The sequence below is a fragment of the Rhinolophus sinicus genome, linkage group LG03 (genome assembly GCF_036562045.2).
Source record: "Rhinolophus sinicus isolate RSC01 linkage group LG03, ASM3656204v1, whole genome shotgun sequence".
Lineage (NCBI taxonomy): Eukaryota > Metazoa > Chordata > Mammalia > Chiroptera > Rhinolophidae > Rhinolophus > Rhinolophus sinicus.
In genome coordinates, this window is record NC_133753.1 from 85,182,090 (window position 1) to 85,203,757 (window position 21,668).

At 35.2% G+C, this 21,668-nt stretch overlaps 1 protein-coding gene across 4 annotated transcripts; it reads left to right on the plus strand.

Moving 5' to 3' along the window:
• The first annotated feature begins 1,285 nt into the window (after positions 1–1,285).
• On the plus strand, positions 1,286–21,616 carry GEMIN2 (gem nuclear organelle associated protein 2). 4 transcript variants are annotated; one of them, XM_019713639.2, is made up of 10 exons: positions 1,287–1,506; positions 1,910–2,015; positions 3,411–3,500; positions 3,784–3,843; positions 6,657–6,770; positions 9,062–9,106; positions 10,338–10,406; positions 14,850–14,960; positions 17,469–17,527; positions 21,247–21,433. In XM_019713639.2, exons 1-10 carry the CDS (start codon positions 1,370–1,372, stop codon positions 21,284–21,286), a joined length of 831 nt encoding a protein of 276 aa, XP_019569198.2. In that variant the 5' UTR covers positions 1,287–1,369; the 3' UTR covers positions 21,287–21,433. The 4 variants fall into 4 exon arrangements, with proteins under 4 accessions (XP_074184271.1, XP_074184272.1, XP_019569198.2 ...); XM_019713640.2 differs by having other exon boundaries at positions 1,290–1,506; positions 1,910–1,994; positions 21,247–21,616; XM_074328170.1 differs by lacking the exons at positions 14,850–14,960; positions 17,469–17,527; positions 21,247–21,433 and adding an exon at positions 11,186–11,388 and having other exon boundaries at positions 1,286–1,506.
• The last annotated feature ends 52 nt before the right edge of the window (positions 21,617–21,668 follow it).

The following is a 21,668-nucleotide window of genomic DNA, read 5'->3' on the forward strand; positions in this document are numbered from 1 at the left end:
TGGTCTACTTGGTAATTACCTGTTCTTTATTTCCAGAAAAATGGGTGGGGGGAAGTGAATTTCTAATGTTAGCGTCCCCCAAAAAAAATATTTATAAGAAACCCAGAAATAAAGTCGCCGCTCATTTTTTCTAATTTTCTTGATTATTACCAAAAAGTTTGGGGATGGGAATATTTCTCCATATTCCTTCCCTCTAAGTCTGTTTCTTCCAAAATCAGTAACATTTTTAACCAAATAACTTCTAGTTTGACTGCTGTGAGGCAGTGTCTTTCCATGTCTCCCAATTGTTTAGTAACCATTCATACACACTAAGTCTTTCATTTTTAACCTAAGGACTAGCCTCACTATTTATCTTCAATTAAGTAAGTTACATTCTGGTTTCTAAATCAATTGCTAAAGGCAGTGCTTTAACAAAACAAAAACAAAAAAGCAACGCCTTAGTCATAAATATAAACGTTAGAAATGTCAATTGTATTCACTCAGAGCTTGTTTAGAAAAATTGAGATAGAATATTTTCATTATTTCCTGCAATTTATGACCCAGCTAAAGTTAAACTATTTCTGCTTTCTTTGCTCACGTGTAAAATGGAGACAATAGTACTCGCCTCACAAGATTGGCCCTAAGATTAATAATGGTGATTTCTGGGTGTGGGCATTAGCTTTATCCTTTGCACTACTTATATTTCAGCAAAAAGATCTTTCTGAGGGGGAAAAAAAGCGATGGCTACTCTAGGAGTAATATTCATTTCATATAAATATAAAGTGATCTTTGAAATAGCCAAGCACAAGAAATTCCTCTGGAAAATCGGTTTTTCGTTCACTCGGCGTCAGAAAAATCTGGGTTGGAATTGGCTCTTCCCCTTTGGGAAAAAGTCAGTTGTAGTATTTAATCCCTCTTTCGGTCGGTTTTCTCCCTTACGAAACCGGTATAATAACACCTACTTCAAGAGGTTGTAAAAATTAAGTGAGGAAATGTGACCTGTCTGCCAGGGTTTAAGAATTTAGAGATCAATAAAAGATAATTACAGTAATATTGCTCATTAATTAAAAAAAATTTAAGAATCCCTCGCTACTATGGATACTTAAAGGCTAGTAAGCCCCAATCTTGCCTTGGAAGCCCCTACCTAGCCTTGGAAGAGAGAACAGGGCATAAGAGGGAACACGCAGAAGCATCTCAGAACCACTCCCGCAAGGAACTAAACTCGCAGTCTTCCTTACACCACCGGAGCCTTAACCTTGAGACAATGAGCAAGTTTGCTCATGCGCAATAACACTCCCTAAGCCTTGCCGCTTGCTCAACTCTGCGCCAAAGGTGCCTACTCGTGCGCCTGCGCTGTGACCTAAACGTGGGACTGGCTGGATTGGAAACTATGGCGTGGGTACCAGCGGAGTCTGCAGTGGAAGAGTTGATGCCCCGCCTGTTGCCAGTGGATCCCTGCGACTTGACAGAAAGTTTCGATCCCTCGGTACCGCCGAGGACGCCTCAGGAATACTTGAAGCGGGTCCAGTGAGTGATTTGGCCTGTGCGGGTGGGCTGTTCGTCCTTCCTGCTCCAGAGTGCAGCGCCCGGTGCTTTGCGGGACTCCTAGGTTTGCTAAAGCCCAGCCTCTGTTCCGGTCCCCAACCTCCTGCGAGTTCGGATCGGAGCAAGATCACTTGTTAACATTTTTAGGTGGACGAGTTTCAGTGATCTTAATTATATTCAACTTGATTATCCCTGGCAAGATGTGTGCTCTTAGATTTCCTTGCTTTCAGTACAGATAATTTCAGAAATACATTAATCAGTACCTCAATTGCAATTCTGAACTTTTTTTCGGATATCATAATAAACTTTAGAAATGGATAGCTTGTTTAACTGCAGATGAGCAAAACACAATAGTAATTGCATTTCTTGCATTTATTATTTATAGGATCGAAGCAGCTCAATGTCCAGATGTCGTGGTTGCGCAAATTGACCCAAAGAAGTTGAAAAGGAAGCAAAGTGTGAATGTTTCCGTGAGTTTTATTACCCGTCAGGTGACTTTTTTACCACTACAAATGAAAAAACCAGAGCTGTTCCTATAGTATCCAACAGTATCAGTTACGATGTAGGTAAAATTTGACTGCCCCTACGAAGTTAGACATTTGTTTGTATTACTTTTTCCCCTTCAAGAACAGTTGACATTTACTGCCGCCAAAGAGGCTTTAAGTAACCCTGGCGTTCATGGAGATTTGCTCTTCATACTTTCAGGACATGATCCAATCCTAAAGAAGTCTTTAAATAGGTTACTTATGCTGTCCTTTATTTTGAAGTAACCTTTTTCCAGTTGTCTTCATAATTATTGTTGGACTGTTTAATCTTAGTGGGTTTGCATGTTTTGATTTTCATTGTGTTTTGTTTTTTAAGACTTAGAAACCCAAATATCTTACACTTTTTTAGCTACTTGCACACTGTAAACATTTTCATTCATTTATCCAGCACATTTTTTACTAAGCAACTAGGTTGTGCCAGGCACTGGAAATATAACAGGGGATGATGAAACGGAAAAGGTCCCTACCCTTGTGGAGTTTACATTCTCCTGAGGAAGACAGGGTAAACCAGCAAACAAGTAAAATAATTACATATTGTGACTATTGATATGAAGAAAATTAGCATATAATGATCAATAAATAACAAGAAGAATTACTTTTCTTTTTTTTTCAGGTAGAACTACTTTAGATTGTCACAGAAGGTCTCTCCCAAGAGGCATTATTTAATTTAAAGTCAAAGGAAAGCAGCAATTTTAAATTGTGATTATTCCTTTTCCTTTTATGTTCTAAGTAATTCCCTTATCGGATGTTTATAATTAGGAAATTTTAATATTTCATATCATTCCTTTTTAGAAGTTTTTAGTTTGTGGAAGATGATGTCTTATATACCTGGCTTTAAAAAGTGACCTCACAAAGTTTTATTTCAAGGAAGTATGTGATCAGTTGTGAACTGCGTGCTGTTTTTGGAAAAAGAAGTAGACATTTTAAAGTCAAATGTCTTAAATTATTTGAGTACATTCTGACTATACCAAAACTTTTTATCTGGGACATATCTCTTTTTTTTATTTCAAACTGTTTTTGCTGTTATAGAAAGGTAGGGCTAGATTGTATCTTCAGGGCTCATATCATTTAGATTTCTTAGAACCTGCAACTGTAAACCGTTCCAGATTGCTCTTATTAAAGTGACTCGATAAGGATCTTTTCCTAATGTTTTAAACTCAGACATAAATAGTAAAATGAAATTCCTGCTCTTTTGCATGAGCAAGAAGTACTTTATTTTTCTTGTACAGTCTTAATCATTTACTTTATTGTTCACGGTTCATATTGATTTTACTTGGCAGGGGCATGAGATTCTAGTTATAACACTAACATTGATGGTAACAATTATGAACTGATCTCTAGCTTTCAGGATGCCAACCTGCTCCTGAAGGATATTCCCCCACACTTCAGTGGCAACAGCAGCAAGTGGCACAGTTTTCAGTTGTTCGACAGGTAAGTGTACCTTAATCTTTTAATCAAATTAAACCCCACCCCGCCCTCCCACAGATTTATTTCTGTTCTTAGATTTTAATTGGGAAAATGAGGTTCATGATTCTGAAGAATAAAGAAAAGAATATTTAAGAATCAATTACCAAATTATTATTATAATGACTAGATGTAATACAGTTTGAAACGTATTTTCCCAGTTGTAGAATTGTTAGAATGTTGTAAAGCACTTGATTTCTTTTCAGTTATCCATTCTCTGAAGATGACTGTCTAACTCTTCTTCCTTTAGAGTGTGAACAGACATAGAAGTCACTGGAAATCACAGCAGTTGGATAGTAACGTGACCATGGTATGTAAGTTTCTCTGTTGAAGTTATACAGTGTATACCTATTTGAACTTGTCCATATTTACTTCCAGTCTTTAAAAATTACTTACCTAGTCCATATAATTTTCATTCCGTCCCATCTACAATTAATAGTAACAATTTCATTATATTAGTAGCCTGAAAAGTATAGAATCAGCAATGCAAGCTTTTATTTTTATGACAGTTTTAATCCACAACATCCTCAGTCTTTGGATGGGTAATTGTTAGGCCTCTACAAGTTTTTAAGTTTCTTGTAGACAGTTGTTTTCTAGGAAATAAACACATTTTCAGTATTTACAAAAAGATTGAATAAAGGCTCATTGGATTTTCCTGGTGAAAGAATGGTGCCAATACCCGTGACTTTTTACTGAAGCCTGTCATGCATACCGGAAAGTAGTATTTCCTACATTTTATCAGCTTAGATATAATATTAAGCTCTCCAGTAGATATGTTACATCTGGACTACTGAGTGAAAAAGGGAGTTGGGGAAAAGATGAAAATGCTCTTCCAGGGCAATACTGTTTTTGTTGGGTTTTTATCTGTGAGAATTTTTTAACTTTTGTTTTTTACATTTCCTTCTTTTCTAAATTTTTCAATTATAGTCGACATGTAATATTAATTTCAGGTGTACTTCAGGGCAATACTTTTAACGTTTTAGGGAGTCTTCCTATTCTTCCTGAGAATTGAATAAAAGCTGTTTATCTTCAGAGGAAAAAAATGCGCCTACACACACAATTTTGTTCAAAGTTTCAGATATTTCATAGATTTCAGATTTTAGAAGCTTCCTGTAGGCCATGCTTCCTAACATCTTTACATGGTGACACATTGGGATAAATGAGGCCGCTTGCATCTTGCGTAGTCTTCCTGAGACTACCAGCTGAAAGCTGAGAGATTTAATATATGGCCTCTCTATGTGCTTTTCCATACCATCTGGAAGCTGTGCGCTAGGAAAAGTATGCAGGGGACTGACATCACCTGCCGAAGACCACTTAACTCATAAAGGGTATAGTTGGGAGCCGCTGAAGTTTATCTGACTCTAAAGCCTTTCGCTATGCTGTGAGGCCTTTTAGTGAGAAGGGAGTGAGGAGAGAGGTAGATTTCTTTTCTTGCTCAGTGTAAGAACTTTGGGTACATACATGCTTGCTAAATCAAAAAGAAACCACATCAGTAACATTATGATATAATTTTGTCAGAAATCGAAATGACCTAACATAATTGATTCGATAAATTATGATCCATAAAAACTGGAATAGTATATAACAATTAACATGGCAAATGTAAACATTATTAAAATAATAAAATGAAAAATTTCTAAAGCACACTCTGGTGTCAACTATGTAAATGTAAACATTTATTTATTGATTTATCCAATCATTTTTAAGCACCTGCTATATTTAATAACCAGGATATTCATTGCTACCTGAAGCAGAAACAGTCTCTGAGCTAATGGAGTAATGGGAAAAGGTAGATACATTGTTCCAGGACAATAGGTTTTAACCTTTAAGGGTCTCATATTCATCCTGAGACTCTAATGAAAGCTTTCCTGGGGCCTCCCAGTGGCTCAGGTGGTTGGAGCACTGTGCTCCTAACACCAAGGTCACCGATTCGATTCCCACATGGGCCAGTGAGCTGCGCCCTCTACAGCTAAGATTGTGAACAACTCTCCCTGGTGCTGGGCTGTCGTGAGCCGCTGGAGGTTGGCGTGTGCTCCTGTGTGCTGCTGTGGGCTACTGTGTGTGGCCGTGAGAGCTGCTGTGAGCAGCCGAGGCTACGGGCGACCAACTGCCACACCATGGGCCAGGGAACTGTGTCCTACACAACTAGACTGAGAAACAATGGCTTGAACTGGAGTGGCCGGGGAGGGGGGAAGGCGGAAGAAGGGGAGGGAAGCTATCCTCAGGGGGTAAAACTTCACCTTTGCAAAGGAATGTGCAAGGTGATGTGTATAAATAAATATTATTTTGTAAAGGTATATGGAGCTGAATGCTTCTCCCCACTGGCCCTGCTTTTTCTATCTGGTGATGTAGAATAAATCTATTCCTTCTTTGACTGGCCAGCCCATCAAGTATGTGAATGAAGTATGTAATCATGTCTCCTTTTCTGGAATAAACATCTTTCATTCTTGTAAGCATTCTTATTGCGGTTTATTTTCCCATGCTAATTTCTAGCTTTAACATCCTTTTTTGAACACACCCATTCTTGTCAGTATCCATTAAAGTGTGATCCAAACTAAACATGTCCCACGTGTGGTGTGACCACTTGGGACTATATTAGTTTCCCAGGGCTGCTCTAGCAAAATACCACAAACTGGGTAGCTTAACAAATAGTAGTTTATTTTCTCACAATTCTTTAGGCTAGAAGTCTAAGATCAAGGAGTCAATAGGTTTGGTTTCTTCTGAGGCTTCTCTCTCCTTGGCTTGCAGACGGCCACCTTCTCACTGTGTCCTAATATGGTCTTTCCTCTGCACGCACATCTTTAGTGTCTCTCTGTGTCCAAATTTCCTTCTCTTATGAGGACACTGGTCAGATTGGATTTGGGCCCACGCTGTAGCCTCAGTTTTACTAAATCACCTCTATAAAGACCCTATCTCTAAACACAGTCACAATCTGAGGCACTGAGGGGTTAAGGCTTCGACATACGAATTTTGGGGGGACATAATTCAGTCCATAATAGGCACCACATCTTTGTGTTGAGGTGGTGGGAATATGGAGGAATCCTCACTTCTTTTTTCATAGTTCAGTATTTAAAATAATACATAGGAATAAATAAGTTTGGTTTTTTGCTTTTTGTTTTTTAGCCAAAATCTGAAGATGAAGAAGGCTGGAAAAAATTTTGTCTGGGTGAACAGCAATGTGCTGAAGGGGCTATTGGACCAACTAAAAACGAAAATCCTGAAATAGATTATATACAGGTAGGTGATAAGTGGATAAACAAAACAGAAAGTATCATTTAATATAAAGGGTCAGCAAACTACAGCCTGGGTCAAACCCAGCCCACAGCCTGTTTTTGTACAGCTAAGAATGGTTTTCATGAGCTAAGAATGGTTTTTAAAGCATAAAAAACAAACTAACAATATGTGACTAAGACAGTGTGTGGCCTGAAATATTTAGTTTGTTTACAGAAAATGTTTGCCAACCCCAACTTACATTATTAGCTCTTTAATTTAAAAACAGCAGCCCAGTCTCTAAAACAATATACTATGACCTTTTCAGGTTGGCTTCACATCTTTTATGTTTTAGCTGTGTAATAGTTTTGTGAGTTAGATAGGAGGTTTTTTTTTTTCATGATTAGGCATGGGTTGAACAATGAGTGATGAGTAGTCAGGGAAACAGGAAAACATGACAATTGGAGAGGTACTTAAAAATGCTTGGTAAATTGCATATTCTGGCAATGAAATGTTGAGTGTATATTTAAATTTCACATGGCTTTATTTTCATCACAAATTATGTGGACAACTCCTTGTCCTTCAGGATTCACTTGCCATCAAGTTTGCCGATGTTTTTATGGAACCTTCTGCATACATCTGCATTACTGCTAACTCCTTATATGTATTATGTTGTTCTGTTCTGTTGAATAGGTATTGATTGTTTGCTATGTGGTAGCACATTGTGTTTTTCCATTTAAAGTTAATTTATCCCAAAAGTGTAAAAGTTTCAAAAATCACTAAAAAGACCAAGAATCCAATTAAAAAAAGAAACAAAACAAAGGATTTGAATAGACATCTCACAGAAAGGGAATACAAATTGTACTTATATAAGAAGATGTACAAACTCACTTGTAATGGAAATGTAACATAGCTACACTAAACTATTTTTTCAGATAATATGTTGGCAAAGAAAGCCTGATATACTGTGTTGATAAGTGGTTAAAACAGGCACTCTTACACACGTGGGGGGAGTGGAAATAGATTCAGATCCCTAGGGGAGCTGTTTGGCTCTGTTTCTTATACAACCTATTTTTCTTTTGGGATAATCCCCAATGTATCTTACATTTCAAAAATGTGTTTTCAGTGTGAGGGATATAAATCATAAATGTCTAAGTTTTGCTTTGTCTTGTGCACCTGAAACTAATTAAAAAAAAAAAAAAAATGTGTTTTAATTTAATCGAGAATTAAAATTTATTTATTTAGCTTGTCACTACAAAATATATACAAGTAACATATACCATGTGATAAAACCATTTAAAGATGCAAGAGTTTAATGCATGTATTCTTAAGTTTCTCACAAGTTAGTGCTGTTTTCATAATCAAGGCTCCCAGCATTAAACTCCAAAGTAGCTTTTTAAAAATTGAATCAGATTGGGCCGGCCCGGTGGCTCAGGCAGTTAGAGCTCCATGCTCCTAACTCCAAAGGCTGCCGGTTCGATTCCCACATGAGCCAGTGTGCTCTCAACCATAAGGTTGCCAGTTCTATTCCTCGACGCCCGCAAGGAATGGTGGGCAGCGCCCCCTGCAACTAAAATTGAACATGGCACCTTAAGCTGAGCTGCCGCTGAGCTCCCGAATGGCTCAGTTGGTTGGAGTGCGTCCTCTCAACCACAAGGTTGCTGGTTCGACTCCCGCAAAGGATGGTGGGCTGCTCCCCCTGCAACTAGCAATGGCAACTGGACCTGGAGCTGAGCTGCGCGCTCCACAACTAAGACCGAAAGGACAACAACTTGAGGCACCCTCCACAACTAAGATTGAAAGGACAACAACTTGACTTGGAAAAAAGTCCTGGAAGTACACACTATTCCCCAATAAAGTCCTTTAAAAATAATAATAATAAACAAATAAAAAATAAAAATTGAATCAGATTAGGTTTGAAAAAAGTCATTCTAATTCAAATGCCCTAATTCCTGAAAATGTTAGCTTTAGCTCAAGATTTTCAAAAAGGATCATACGTTAATGTTATAGCATCAATAGTATCAGTATCATTTTTTAAAATTTCGTACTTTAACATTTTGATTACTAAAATCATTCTTTATTTTTAAATTTACATATTCAAATTTTAAGCATTATTTTCTTGGCCATTACCAATGTATTATAATAGTTCGTGGAGCATTTTATTGTCAGGGGCAATGAAGGAATTTTGTTTCATCCATTCTTTGTTTCTAAATAATAGTGTGATGAGAAATTCACCAATTTGGGGGGGGGGAAGAAATGAAGCTCCCCACCCCCCCAATAATACCATTTAGTAAATTTCACTCTCATTTTTCTTTCAGATTGGTTTTCCTCCCTTGCTTAGTATTGTTAGCAGAATGAATCAGGTAAAATCCATCTAATAATAAAAATGTATGCATTCTTTTGTTTGCAATGTGCATGAAAGTATTTGAATACATTTACTGAGTATTTATAGTATGCAAGACCCTGTTCTAAGCTCTTTAACAGTTCTTATTTAATCCTTACTGCAACCCTATATAGAGAGTTATAATTAATATCCCTTTTTTAGAGATGAGGAGATAAAATTAGAGGTTAAGTAACTTGCAGGTAGCTTTTCAGCAAGTTTTAATGGCAACACTGGGTTTAATCCTAGATTGACCTAATTCTAGAACTGATGGTCCTAAACTATTCAGTTGTGTACCTTTCAGATATAAGTCTTAGGTTCTGGTGTTTGAAGTAAATACTAAGGTTAGATTGCTATTTCTAGTTCCAGATATACTACTTATCTCATTAGGAATGAAATGCAGTTCAGCCATGAACAACATGGGGGTTAGGGACACTGACCCCACACACAGTCAAAAAATCCACATGTAACTTTTGACTCCCCTGGACTTACAGTACTACATAAATTTCTTGGATAAAAGGGGAGAAATACAGACTTTGGTTAGTTTTTTAGTATTAGGAACTCTGTTATCTATTTAAACAGCAAATAAAAATTTTGATGGTTTTCGTCTTCAGATAGCATTGAATATCTGAAGATACTTTTTTTTTTTGGTCATACTCTGTTGTAAATTATACTGGTTGACAATTTCACTTACTTGATATTTGCATTAAGATAACTTTAGTGGTCATACTAAATTCAATAAGTGTTTTTTTCAAGTGTCCAACTATATTTGAATAAGCCAGAGAACATTTTCAACAGTTTGATAAATTCTAGTTGTATAGTTTTAAAACAGATCTTTCTCTAGCTAACTTTATATTTGTACTTTGTTTTAATGAAAATAATCTGGAAGTATTTATGCAAAGACTTTTAAAAGCACATGGAATTCTTCAAGCAGTTATAAACTAAATTAGTAGTTACGAACTAAATCCTAGGATTTAAACCAAGCTATTGATACTTGAAAGTGTATAAGAATATTTGTCTTAAAAGCCTTTTCTCACTGAGTGAACCATCTAATCAAATTACTAGATAAAGTCACGATTTTCTCTGGAATTCTAAAGAATGGGGCCATTTTAAACATCAGAATTGCTTTCTTACTAAACTTAATGAAACTCTTGTTGAATCTGTCAGTATTTTATTACTAATGCATTTCTTCCACCTCCTCCCCCTGTTTTTAGGCAACAGTAACCAGTGTCTTGGAATATCTGAGTAATTGGTTTGGAGAAAGAGACTTTACTCCAGAATTGGTAGTTTTACATTTTTTTATTTTCATAATGAAGCAAAATTATATATACTTATATATGAGATATGACTACAGTATTTATAGATATGTACGTATTATGTGTGTATGTTTAACTATGTGTAATGCAAATTATGTTTGTTTCCAGTGAAATAAGGAATTTACACAAGAATGTAAATCAACTACTTACTTCACTGAGAAAGTCTTGCTTTGGGGGGGAAAAAGTGTCAGCTAAACAGTTGATTTCTATCCTGGACAAGCTGTTTCTCTTGTTACAGACTAGGAAGAAACAGGTCACAGACTAGCAGCCAATTTGCAGACCCCATTTTGAGTGGCATTGGTTTAAAGAAGTTTGAAATGTATTTTCTAAAAGGCCTTGAAATCCGATTCACAAAAGCATTATCAGAAATGACAATAATAGCAAGCACTTTTTGTCAGGCATTGTTCTAAGGACTTTGTATATAACTCCTTGAATCCTCAACCTATCAACTAATTATTTCCATTTTACAGATAAGGAAACTGGAGCACATAGAGATTCAGTAACTTGCTTAAGGTCACACAGATTGTAACTAGCAGAGCTGAGACTCATGGCCAGACAATCTGACTATACTCTTTACCAAGCATGGTATACCACCCGTTTTATTGCTTTATATTCATAGTTCATTTTTCACCTTCAAAATTAGGTAATTTGGATGGACATTATATAAATAAATTATCTACTTAATCCCTTAATAAAAAGTTTTATCTAAAGTTAGATTTAATTTTTTTTTTTTTTTTTTTTTTAAGGAGGGTGCAGCTCACGGTGGCCCATGTGGGGATCGAACCAGTAACCTTGGTGTTATTAACACCATACTCTAACCAACTGAGTTAACCGGCTACCCCAGATTTCATTTTCAAAAACAAATATTTTTCACATTTGCGTATATTTGCAAAAGAGTGTATCTGAGGCTCCAAAGCTCCCTGTGAAATCATAAGACATAATCTCTGCTTTCCAGAAGCTTATAGTCAGCTGGGAGAAACAGATAAACCAACATTGCAGTACAGTGTGTAAGTTTCCCAGGCTGCCATTCAAACAAGTGCTTAGATAAGTCTCTTCCATAAGTAGAATGACCATATTCTTTATCACTAGATTTTCAGTTTAGATTTTTATGTTTTCTTTCTTTTAAATCTCTACTATATAGAGATTTATACTATACTTTTTAAGGAAAAAAAATTCATTTTTAAATCACTGTTTCTGGTTCAGTGATCCTACATATCTTTTACATAGTTATAATTAATGTATATATTCTGGTTTTTCTGGCTCATATTTCATATATGTTTCTGTGTGATAATGTAATTCACATAAATGCCATTGTCTTAATATCTCATAGTTTATTTTGATTCTCATTACTGATCATGACTAAATGATAAGCATTTATACTAATTTCTTAGGATATTTCTAGAGTAGAATTACTGGATCAAGGTTTTATAAACCTTTGTTACATTCTGCCAGATTGCTTTCAGAAGAAATGAATGAGTTTATAATGCATCAGCAATGGATGTGTCAAGTTAGCTCTCTTCCCTGCAATCTTACATTAAGTGGAACCATATGAAATGGCCATTTCTGTAGGTTAAAAACACTTGAGGGGCAGCCAGATGGCTCAGTTGGTTAGAGCGCGAGCTCTCAACAACAGGGTTGCCAGTTCTATTCCCACATGGGCCAGTGAGCTGCGCCCTCCACAACTAGATAGAAGACAACAAGCTGCCGCCGAGCTGCCAGAGGGGTGGGTGGCCGGATGGCTCAGGTGGTTAGAGCAAGAGCTTTCAACAACAAGGTTGCGGGTTCAATTCCCGCATGGGATGGTGCGCTGTGCCCCCTGCAACTAAAGATTGAAAACATCGACTGGACTTGGAGCTGAGCTGCGCCATTCACAACTACATTGAAGGACAATGACTTGGAGGTGATGGGCCCTGGAGAAAAACACTGTCCCTCAATATCCCCCAATAAAATTTATTTAAAAAAAACAAGAAAACATTTGATTATCAGTAATTCCATATGATTCAATCCAACATTTTATGTAGTGAATTTATAGTAGTACGTCAAAGTAAATGTAATTTACATTTCTTTCAATATAAGTAAAACAGTGTTTTCCCATGCATTGGTATATTAGCTATACTTTCAATAGATAACTTGTTGGGGCAGCCGGTTAGCTCAGTTGGTTAGAGCATGGTGCTAATAACACCAAGGTTGCTGGTTTGATCCCCACGTGGGCCACTGTGAGCTGTGCCCTCCTTTTAAAAAAAAAAATAGATAACTTGTTCAGATTCTTAGGCTATTTAATTCACTGGAATCTAGATATTGAATTTTAAATTTCAGATCAGTTCTTTCTGTCAATAGTGACCCTTTTGTCAGTATTATTTATCTGATCGGTTTTCCTTCTCTTCCTTTAACACTCATTTTTAACTCTTTGTTGTCAGATTTTTTGGATTTTTAAAAAAACTTATAAAGATTACTCACTCAAGAGGATGATAAGTTTGGCTTTTCTTATTAATTAGTGAAAGCATATTACTAAAAAGTGTAGCTATATTTTCCAGAGGAAGCCTTAAAGTGTTTCTGAACCACTGACAACTGGTTTACTAAATTTTAACTTGATTAATCCTTAGAGTTTTAATTTGAGTAATTTGTCTCTTAAATCAACAGTATTGAATTCCCCTATCCAAGTAACCATACCATCAGAACTCTTACGATTGAGAATATCAGGGTTTTAAAGTAAAAATCTGTGTCACAGGAAGTTTCCATATCATAAACCAGCAAAATGATAAAGGGACCTTTTTAAAATTATTTGTTATTACTTGCCTTTTTTGAGAAGTACAGCTTTATTTTGGATTTTGCTTTTATCATTTAGTGTTGTCACAGTGTACTCACTAACTTTGAGGAAAGGGAACCTTTCAGCATAGGTACGTCTTTGATAATCAGTAGAAGTTTAAGCAACTTCTAAGTGGAGACCATTTGAATGCCTGAATACTAGCTTTACATAGTAAATGTATGCCTGAAAATTTGAGTCAAGTTGAAATGTCTAATAGCTTTTTTAATGTAGAAGAAAATTTTGCTCTCTATTTGTAAAAGAAACCTGGATGTGGATCTTTTCATTTAAGAAAAATTCTCATTGATTAGTGTGGTTCCTCGAGGACCTAACTTTGTGTGTTGTATAAATTTAAAATTTGTTCTAATAGTCTTCAGTTTTCTCCAAAGTGATACCTTGCTCAGAATAAACTGAGTCATACACTGCTGATGAAAATATAATTTGATACGTTTCTGAGGTACAATTTAGTGATTATATCTCAGAAACTTTTATGATCATATGTACCCTTTGACACCACCATTTCATGTCTAAGAATTTAGCCCAAGAAATCAGAGATGCTCTAAAACTTATGTTCAAGAATATTTATCACACTATTTTTTATTATAACAGCAACAAATTAAACATCCTAAGTGCTCAACAATAGGAAATTGGTTAAGTAAATTATGGTGCATGCACAATGGAACATTCATTCCACAAATATTTTAATTAAGCTCCTTTTATGTTCTAACTCTGGACTGAGTTCTAGGGTTATAATATCTGTCATTATACTGTCCCAGGATTTTGGTAAAGAAAAAATAAACCAGCAGTGACAGGAAAGTATGATAAGTGCTTGGTTAAAGAGTATTTATATAAGCACCATGTTGAAACTAACATCTCTTGTTAATCGAATTTAACATCCTGGGAAATGTTTATTATGTATTAAAAGTGAAAAATATGGCTACAGAGTGTTGTTACCTTATTAATATTATTATAGTGATGAAACTTTGTTTTTGAAAGCTGTATGTCTACATAGGAAAAAGATGAACATTTAAAAAATTAGCAGAAAGTTTATCTGGATGGTGGAATTGCAGGTTCATTTTTCCTTTGTGTTTTGTGTATTTAGTTTTTCTGCATTAAGTTTATATAACTTTTATAATTGAAAAGAAAAACTCCTTTTAAAAGGGGATGGGGATAAATTTAGCTTGCCATGGTATTTATAGTATCAAAAGAGTTCCTTGTATAGATCTTGGGACAGTTATAAAATTATGAAATGATTTGTATACCTGTCTATAGAGGTCAAAGAAAACAATGTATCTTAATTTTTACAAGGATTTATACAAATCTTAATGTAGTTTTTACTATAAATTAGGGATTTAATTGTAATAAGAATCTCCAAAATGAACTCTGGGGGTAAAAATATTTTGAAGTGTTTAATGTTCTGTATCTATAGTTAGAAGATACAAAAGATATCACATGGCTTTTTTGTCTATATCCAAACATAATACAGTTAAATGTTCTGTGAATTTATTCATAGCAAATAACCAGACACACATAGGACATTTTAAAAAATAAGTTAAAACATATGGTACAATATATGCCTATTTATTACTTTTTAAAATTCTATTTAGGGAAGATGGCTTTATGCTTTATTGGCTTGTCTTGAAAAACCTTTGTTACCTGAGGCTCACTCACTGATTCGGCAGCTTGCAAGAAGGTGCTCTGAAGTCAGGCTCTTAGTGGTAAGTTGCAAAATGGTGATAAAGAAGGATTCCAATGAAATAGGAAAACATGGAATATTTTATTAGTCAGAATTGCTTTTGGCTACATAATAGAAAGCCCAAAATAACAGTAGCTTAAATAAAATAGAAAATTTTCTCAGATACAGAAAGTCTGAAAGTAGGCTGATCAGATTTAAGATGGCAGTAACCCAGGCCTTTAGTTCTGCCACATGTGGCTTCCATCCTCTAGCTCACCTCACCATCCAAGGTGGCTGCTGGAGCTTCTGCCATTATATTTCATTATAGGCCCTTGGAAAGAAGAAGGCCATCCCATTTAAAGATAAAGGCCATCCAGATGTGCAGAGATTCCACTGTACATCTGGCTATAAAAAGCTCATTGGCCAGATTTAGTCACATGGCCATAAGAAACTATGGGGAATGTTTACTTTTAGCTGGGCGGAATTGCCCTGCTAAAAATGAGCGTCAGTTGCTAAATAGTAAGGGAAGACAAGAAGCTGGAGTGGTCAACTAGCAGTCTCTGGCCCAATGATTGTTTTGAATTTCTGCAATCAGACCCTTCCTCCAACTCATACCTGCAACATTACAGTATATGTAAATTAAAGCCAGGTTAAACCCACTTCTGATTTTTTTTTCATCCCTCCTTTCCCCTCCACAAAATGTATACTTCTTGTTCTCCTCTGACTACTCCAAAGTACTTTTACCTTTTCACTTTTTATTAGTAGTTTCAAGTGTGTAAAACAACATGATTAGACATTTACATCCCTCACAAAGTGATAACCCCATCAAGTCCACTTGACACCATTCATAGCTATGGAAATACTATTGACCATATTTCCTATGCTGTACTTTACATCTGTAACTATATTTTTTTAAGTTAGTTGACATTCAATATTATTTTATATTAGTTGCAAGTGTACAGCACAGTGGTTAGGCATTTATATAATTTATGAAGTGATCGCCCCTGATAAGTCTAGTACCCACCTGACACTATACATAGTTTTTACAACATTATTGACTATGTTCCCATACTGTATTTCACATCCCTGTTTTGTGACTACCAATTTGTACTTTCTAATCCCTTCACCTTTCTCACCCATCTCCCCAACCACCCTCCCATCTAACAACCATCTTTGTTCTCTGTATCTCTGAGTCTATTCCTGTTTTGTTTGTTCATTTATTATGTTCTTTAAATTCCACATATAAGTGAGATCATATATTTGTCTTTCTCCATCTGACTTATTTCACTTAGCATCATATTGTCTAGGTCCATCCATGTTGTTGCAAATGGTTGAAAAGATTTCATTCTTTTCTATGGCAGAGTAATACGCCATTGTATATATATACCACAGTTTCTTTATCCAGTCTATTGATGGCGAATTCAGTTGCTTCCTTTCCTTGGCTATTGTGAATAGTGCTGCAGTAAACATAGGGGTGCATCTATTTTTTCAAATTAGTGTTTTGGATTTCTTTTCATTGAACAACCATGATATGGCCCAAACTAACTTAGATGCCTGTACTCCAAGCAAAATGTACTTGCTACTCACTAAATATTCCCTATGCTTTGATCCTACTTTATTCCCTCTGCAAAAGAGCCTGTTTATTCCGGTTTGCATGTAAATACCATTTATTTTTCAGTTTGGCTCTCATTCCACTATTTTCTATGATACTTTCCCTTATCCTAACAACTAAAAAGAATCTCTCCATCATCCTGTTTCCAGTATACTTTGTATGTTTTTTATGACACTTCACACATTTTTCTTTTCATTAAAGCTAATATGTGGATATGTCATCTTCTGTGCTATTAGCAGGTAATATGTTTTATTCAGCTTTGTCCATATAGTACTTAGCACAGAGAAGAATTGAGTACAGTAACATCACAGACATATGTCCCAAGTGTGAATTAATATATGACATGTCTGTTATAACATTAATAGGTTATTGTGACTATTCCTTGAAATGTATAAAAATAAATTTTATACTCTGTAAGACTATTTCTATGTATCTTAGTCATTTTAACAGATATTTAAAGTGAACTAAAATGTATAGTTCAGGAACTACTTCCATCATAATTGAGAGCCCTGATCTGGAATATTTTCTGGTATATCTTATGCCTGAAGCCAGGATTTCACTCCTCAACTGTAATTCCCTTAAAATATTTGTATACACTTTTCATCACTGTCCAGTTAGGGCATAGGCTCTTCTTGCTGCTCTACTTGGAACTAGGGAAAAAATTCTCCCAAGTTATCCTCCTTAGAGCCCTCAATTCTTATTTCTTTTTCCTTTTCAGGATATTTCTTTAATAGATGATCTTAGATGTTTCTCAAGGGATCATTAACTCTACAGTTTTCTCCTTTTTCTTTGAGGTTTCCTATTTCTGTGTGATTCTTATTATCATCTAATAAAAATTACATGTTTTGCATCTTAAAAGGAAATTTGTTTCAAAGATAATGGGAGGAACAGACTGCGTTTTGACTTCTGTCACATGTGGCTTCCTTCCTTTTTTTTTAGGACAGCAAAGATGATGAGAGGGTTCCTGCTTTGAATTTATTAATCTGCTTGGTTAGTAGGTAAGTAATCCTTGGCTTTTTGCTTTGTAATAGTATTAATAATGGTGGTAGAGAGTATTGTTTCCATTTTACAGTAGAGGAAATTGAAGTGTGAGGAAACTATTATATGTATCATAGTTACTTTAGTTTTTCTCTGTAAGTAATGCTGCAGTGAAGACCCTTCTATGTAGAGCTCCATTATTTCCTAAGGGTAAATTCCTAGAAATAAGTCACAGGGCATGTAGAGTCATGGACTGCTTAAAATGCATTCTGAGAAATGCATTCTTAGGTGCTACCATCATTATACAAATGTACAGTGCAGTTTTACAAACAGGGGGACTAGCCGGCTGTATACCTACATTATATGGTTTGCTACCATCGTATATGAGGTGCATCGTTGAGTGAAACGTCATTATTTCGGCGTGTGACTGTACTTTTGAAACTGAGATTTACTGCCAGTTTGCCTTCTAGAAGGCCTGTCCCATTTTGTGTTCCCACTTGTGTCTGAGAGTGCCCATTGCCTCGTCAACACTGAGCATCTTCAGTTGATATAAGTACTTCCATTCTAACATTAAAAAATACAATCAAATTATTTTTATTTGGATTTGCTTGTTTACCAGTGAAGGTAGAACATGTTTCATTTTATTGCAGTTGTATTTTTTTAACTGCCTGTGTCCCTTGTTCATTTTCAGTTGGGGCCTATTTTTATTCAGTGTGTGTTTGATTTCATTTCTTACATTGAAGTTTCACCTAGAATTTAATTGAAAATTTTTTGTATTCTAAATTCTTGTGTCTGTGTATATACTTACACATACACACCACATTTATTTTAGGTCTCTTCCTGAACTTAATATTTTTGTCCCATTGTTCAGTGTTATTTCAATGCTGATACAGTTTTAAAGATTTATAATATATTTAAATATTGGGAAGGTAAATGAATCTGTGTCCATTTTTCCCAACCCCACATAAAACACTTTTTCAGAGTACACACATATTCAACATCTAGTTTCTTGATCTACAATAATTATGCTGCTGATGATAATTAACACTTAATGGGTACTTTGTGCCAAGCATTTTTAAGATTCAGTAACTGATGTTTCAGTAACTAGTACCTAATGGAACCAGAGACCTAAACTTATCATCTGCCTGCTAATCCACTGCTGTTTTATAATATTATGCAGTTCTGAGAAAAGAAATATCCAACTGTATTGGTCATGATTGTTTTTTTCCTCAAAAAATTAGGTAAAACTGGGAAAAAGTTTAAGACTATAGGCTTCACTTAGGAAAATTTATAGAAGATTATTGCAAGTTTGGGAAAAAAATATAGGCCATTACTCTTTGCAGCTTCAATATAAGTATCAGATATTATTGTAAGTCTCTTGTGTTTTTTGTTGTTTTGTTTTGGTAGCTTTAAGGCAGTAACTTAATTCATAACAATACCTACTCAGATGAGTGGAACCCCATTCAAACAGGATCCAATAACTACATCTTAGCCACCTTAATTATCTTACCAATGATAATTATTTTTTTAAGCTTTTTATTGAGATTTTCAAACATACACAAATGTAGTAGAATAAACCCCCCAGACCAATTCGTCACCCAACTTTAACAATTATTAACTCTTCACCAGAATGTTTAATTTATCCCATCTATTTTGTTAATGTATTTTAAACAAACCTCAGACGTGTCATTTCTCCTTTCAGTATGTATCTGGTAAGAATTTTTTTAAAACATGACTATAATACTAATAGCACACCTGATAAATTTAATAACTCCACAGTATCATCTGATGTCCAGTCCATGTGTTCTATTCCCTAATTGTCCCAAAAATGTCTTTTTAATTTTGAATTGTTTAAATCGGGATACAAGTAAGATGCATTCATTGCATTTGTTTGATGTGTCTTTTAAGTCTCCCCATCACCTCCTGGGTTTTTTTCTTTCTTTTGTTGCTTTTCTTTGCTTATTTGAAGAAACTGGGTCCTTTGACTTGTGAAATCTCCCATATTTTGGTTTGGGCAACTATATCCTATGGTGATATTTAATGTGTTCATGTGTCCCTCTATTTTCTGTCAACTGGTAGGTAGGTAGACACTTAATTATAGTGGTGTTTGATTGGCTGGTTTGACAAGACTCCATGAGTTCTATTGTGTTGCTTCGGGAGGCACAGAATGTCTAGTTGTCCCATATTTAGTGGTGATCAGGTCGATCACTGCGCTCAGGTAAAGTCCATACCTTTTACCTGTTGGTTTTGTCAGCCATTCATGATTGTTGCATAGATCCATTATTAGGATTCAAAAATGCTGGTTTTTCTATCATTCCCTATTTATCTGTAGCTAAAATTTTTGTAAAACATAACTTGCCTTGTTTTATTTGGTTACCTTGAAGTATAATTTATCCAAAAACAAAACAAAACAGGATACATGCTAGATCCTTTTCCCATTATTTACTAATTTTTGGAATAATGAATTGTGGCCTAGGAGTCCCCAAAGATGACCAATAAGGTTGTTTCTGTTTTTGGATTATCATTTTGAATTTAGGTGTTTTAACACTTGATATATTTCAGTCCATTGCAGTCATTATTCTTTTTGAAGCTCAGATTGTTCGATCGTTGGCCAGTGGGAGCCCCTTAGGTTGACTCCTGTGCTTTTTGTTATATAATCCTATTGGCCCTTTGTAGTTTTCTTTCTTTGTGGTATGTCAAGGTGATTCCTGTGTACCTTGGACTTTCTAAATCTGGACTCAGTCTTGCCTCCTGGGGGTGCTGGTTCCTCTTTTAAAGTAGAAAATAGTATTTAGAGTCCACAAATCTGTACATTAGGGAAGCTAGTTGTATTAGGTTGGTCATTGCATTTAGGCCTTATCAGTGACCAGAGCTAGGAACTATGTATTTTTAGAAAGAGAAAAATAAAATCCTGAGTTAAAATTGGTATTTCAGTTCTAATTTAAGATTACATGATTTTTCTTTAATGTTATATTTCTTTTCATCCATGCTTAAAGTTCTGGTTTCTAATAACATTAACATAATGATTGGCTTTATCCTGTAGTATGCACATAATAGTTTCAGAATAACAATACTAAGTTTCTCTAACAGTAAAAATACTGAAATCATTTTAAGAATTCTTTGCAGTTCTTTTTGTCCCTGGAAAACCCACTAGGGACATATATCAGAACACCGTGTTTAAGGTCACCTGAAATTATTCCCATGTGGCTTTGCCACTAACTGGATATAAGATTCATTTGGTAGAGTTTGGTTCATGATTATATTTTTTGTTTTGTAACTACATAAAATATTTATTGTTCCAAAGTTAAAATTATAATTTGAGATGCATTTTGGAGTATTTTAGAATCCACCTGTATCCTCTCTAGCCTCTTTTCTCCCTTCCATAGTTATCTATCCATTTTATTATTTTTTTGGTTTATCCTTCCATTTTTTCTTTTTAAAAGTATAAGCAAATATATCTGCATTCCTACACATGCTTATAAAAAGGTAGCATACTAAACATACCATTCTATACCTTGTTTTTTTCACTTAATAAATCCTGGAATTCACACTGTAGCAGTGTAGTCTCTTCATTGCTTTTTTGTAACAGCTTCAGTCTTCCACTGTGAAAATGTACTGTAGTTTACTCAACCAGTCCCCTTATTGATGAATGTTTGAGTTGTTTGCGGTCTTTTCCTATTATTATAACTAGTGCTGTGATTAATATTTTTAAGCATACATTCAATTATTTCTTTACTAGGTATTTTGACCAGCGTGATTTAGCTGATGAGCCATCTTGACATAGCTGATCTCTCTCAGGGATAGAAGATACTTGTGATGAAGGCAGCCGAAGTCTGAGGAAGTACAATGCCAATTCAAGTACAGATTGCATCACATCTTCAACATTATGTGAGGGGTCTTCATCTTAAACTGCAACGCAGAAGATAGCTTGTATGGATTTGAATATCTGAAGTATCTTAGGAAAACCCCACCTAGTTTCTGATGACAAGTTTTAAAGTTTTTCTATAACTACATGCAATGCTGTATGATGAAATTTTACAAATGTCCTTGGTGCTGTTTCATTGTTTTATATGAATACACATAAAATTTTATTGGAAATGTTACTAAAATTTTGTTTGACTCTTGAACAAAAGACAATGGAGAAAGGTTCTTAGTATTGGA

What these genes read in the sequence shown, in the direction of transcription:
- GEMIN2 (XM_019713639.2), top strand. Translation starts at nt 1,370, where the DNA reads ATGGCGTGGGTACCAGCGGAGTCTGCAGTGGAAGAGTTGATGCCCCGC. An exon ending in TGAGTTTTATTACCCGTCAG is followed by an intron (nt 2,016 to 3,410) that starts GTGACTTTTTTA and finishes ACTGATCTCTAG; the next exon opens with CTTTCAGGATGCCAACCTGC. An exon ending in CTGAAATAGATTATATACAG is followed by an intron (nt 6,771 to 9,061) that starts GTAGGTGATAAG and finishes TTTTTCTTTCAG; the next exon opens with ATTGGTTTTCCTCCCTTGCT.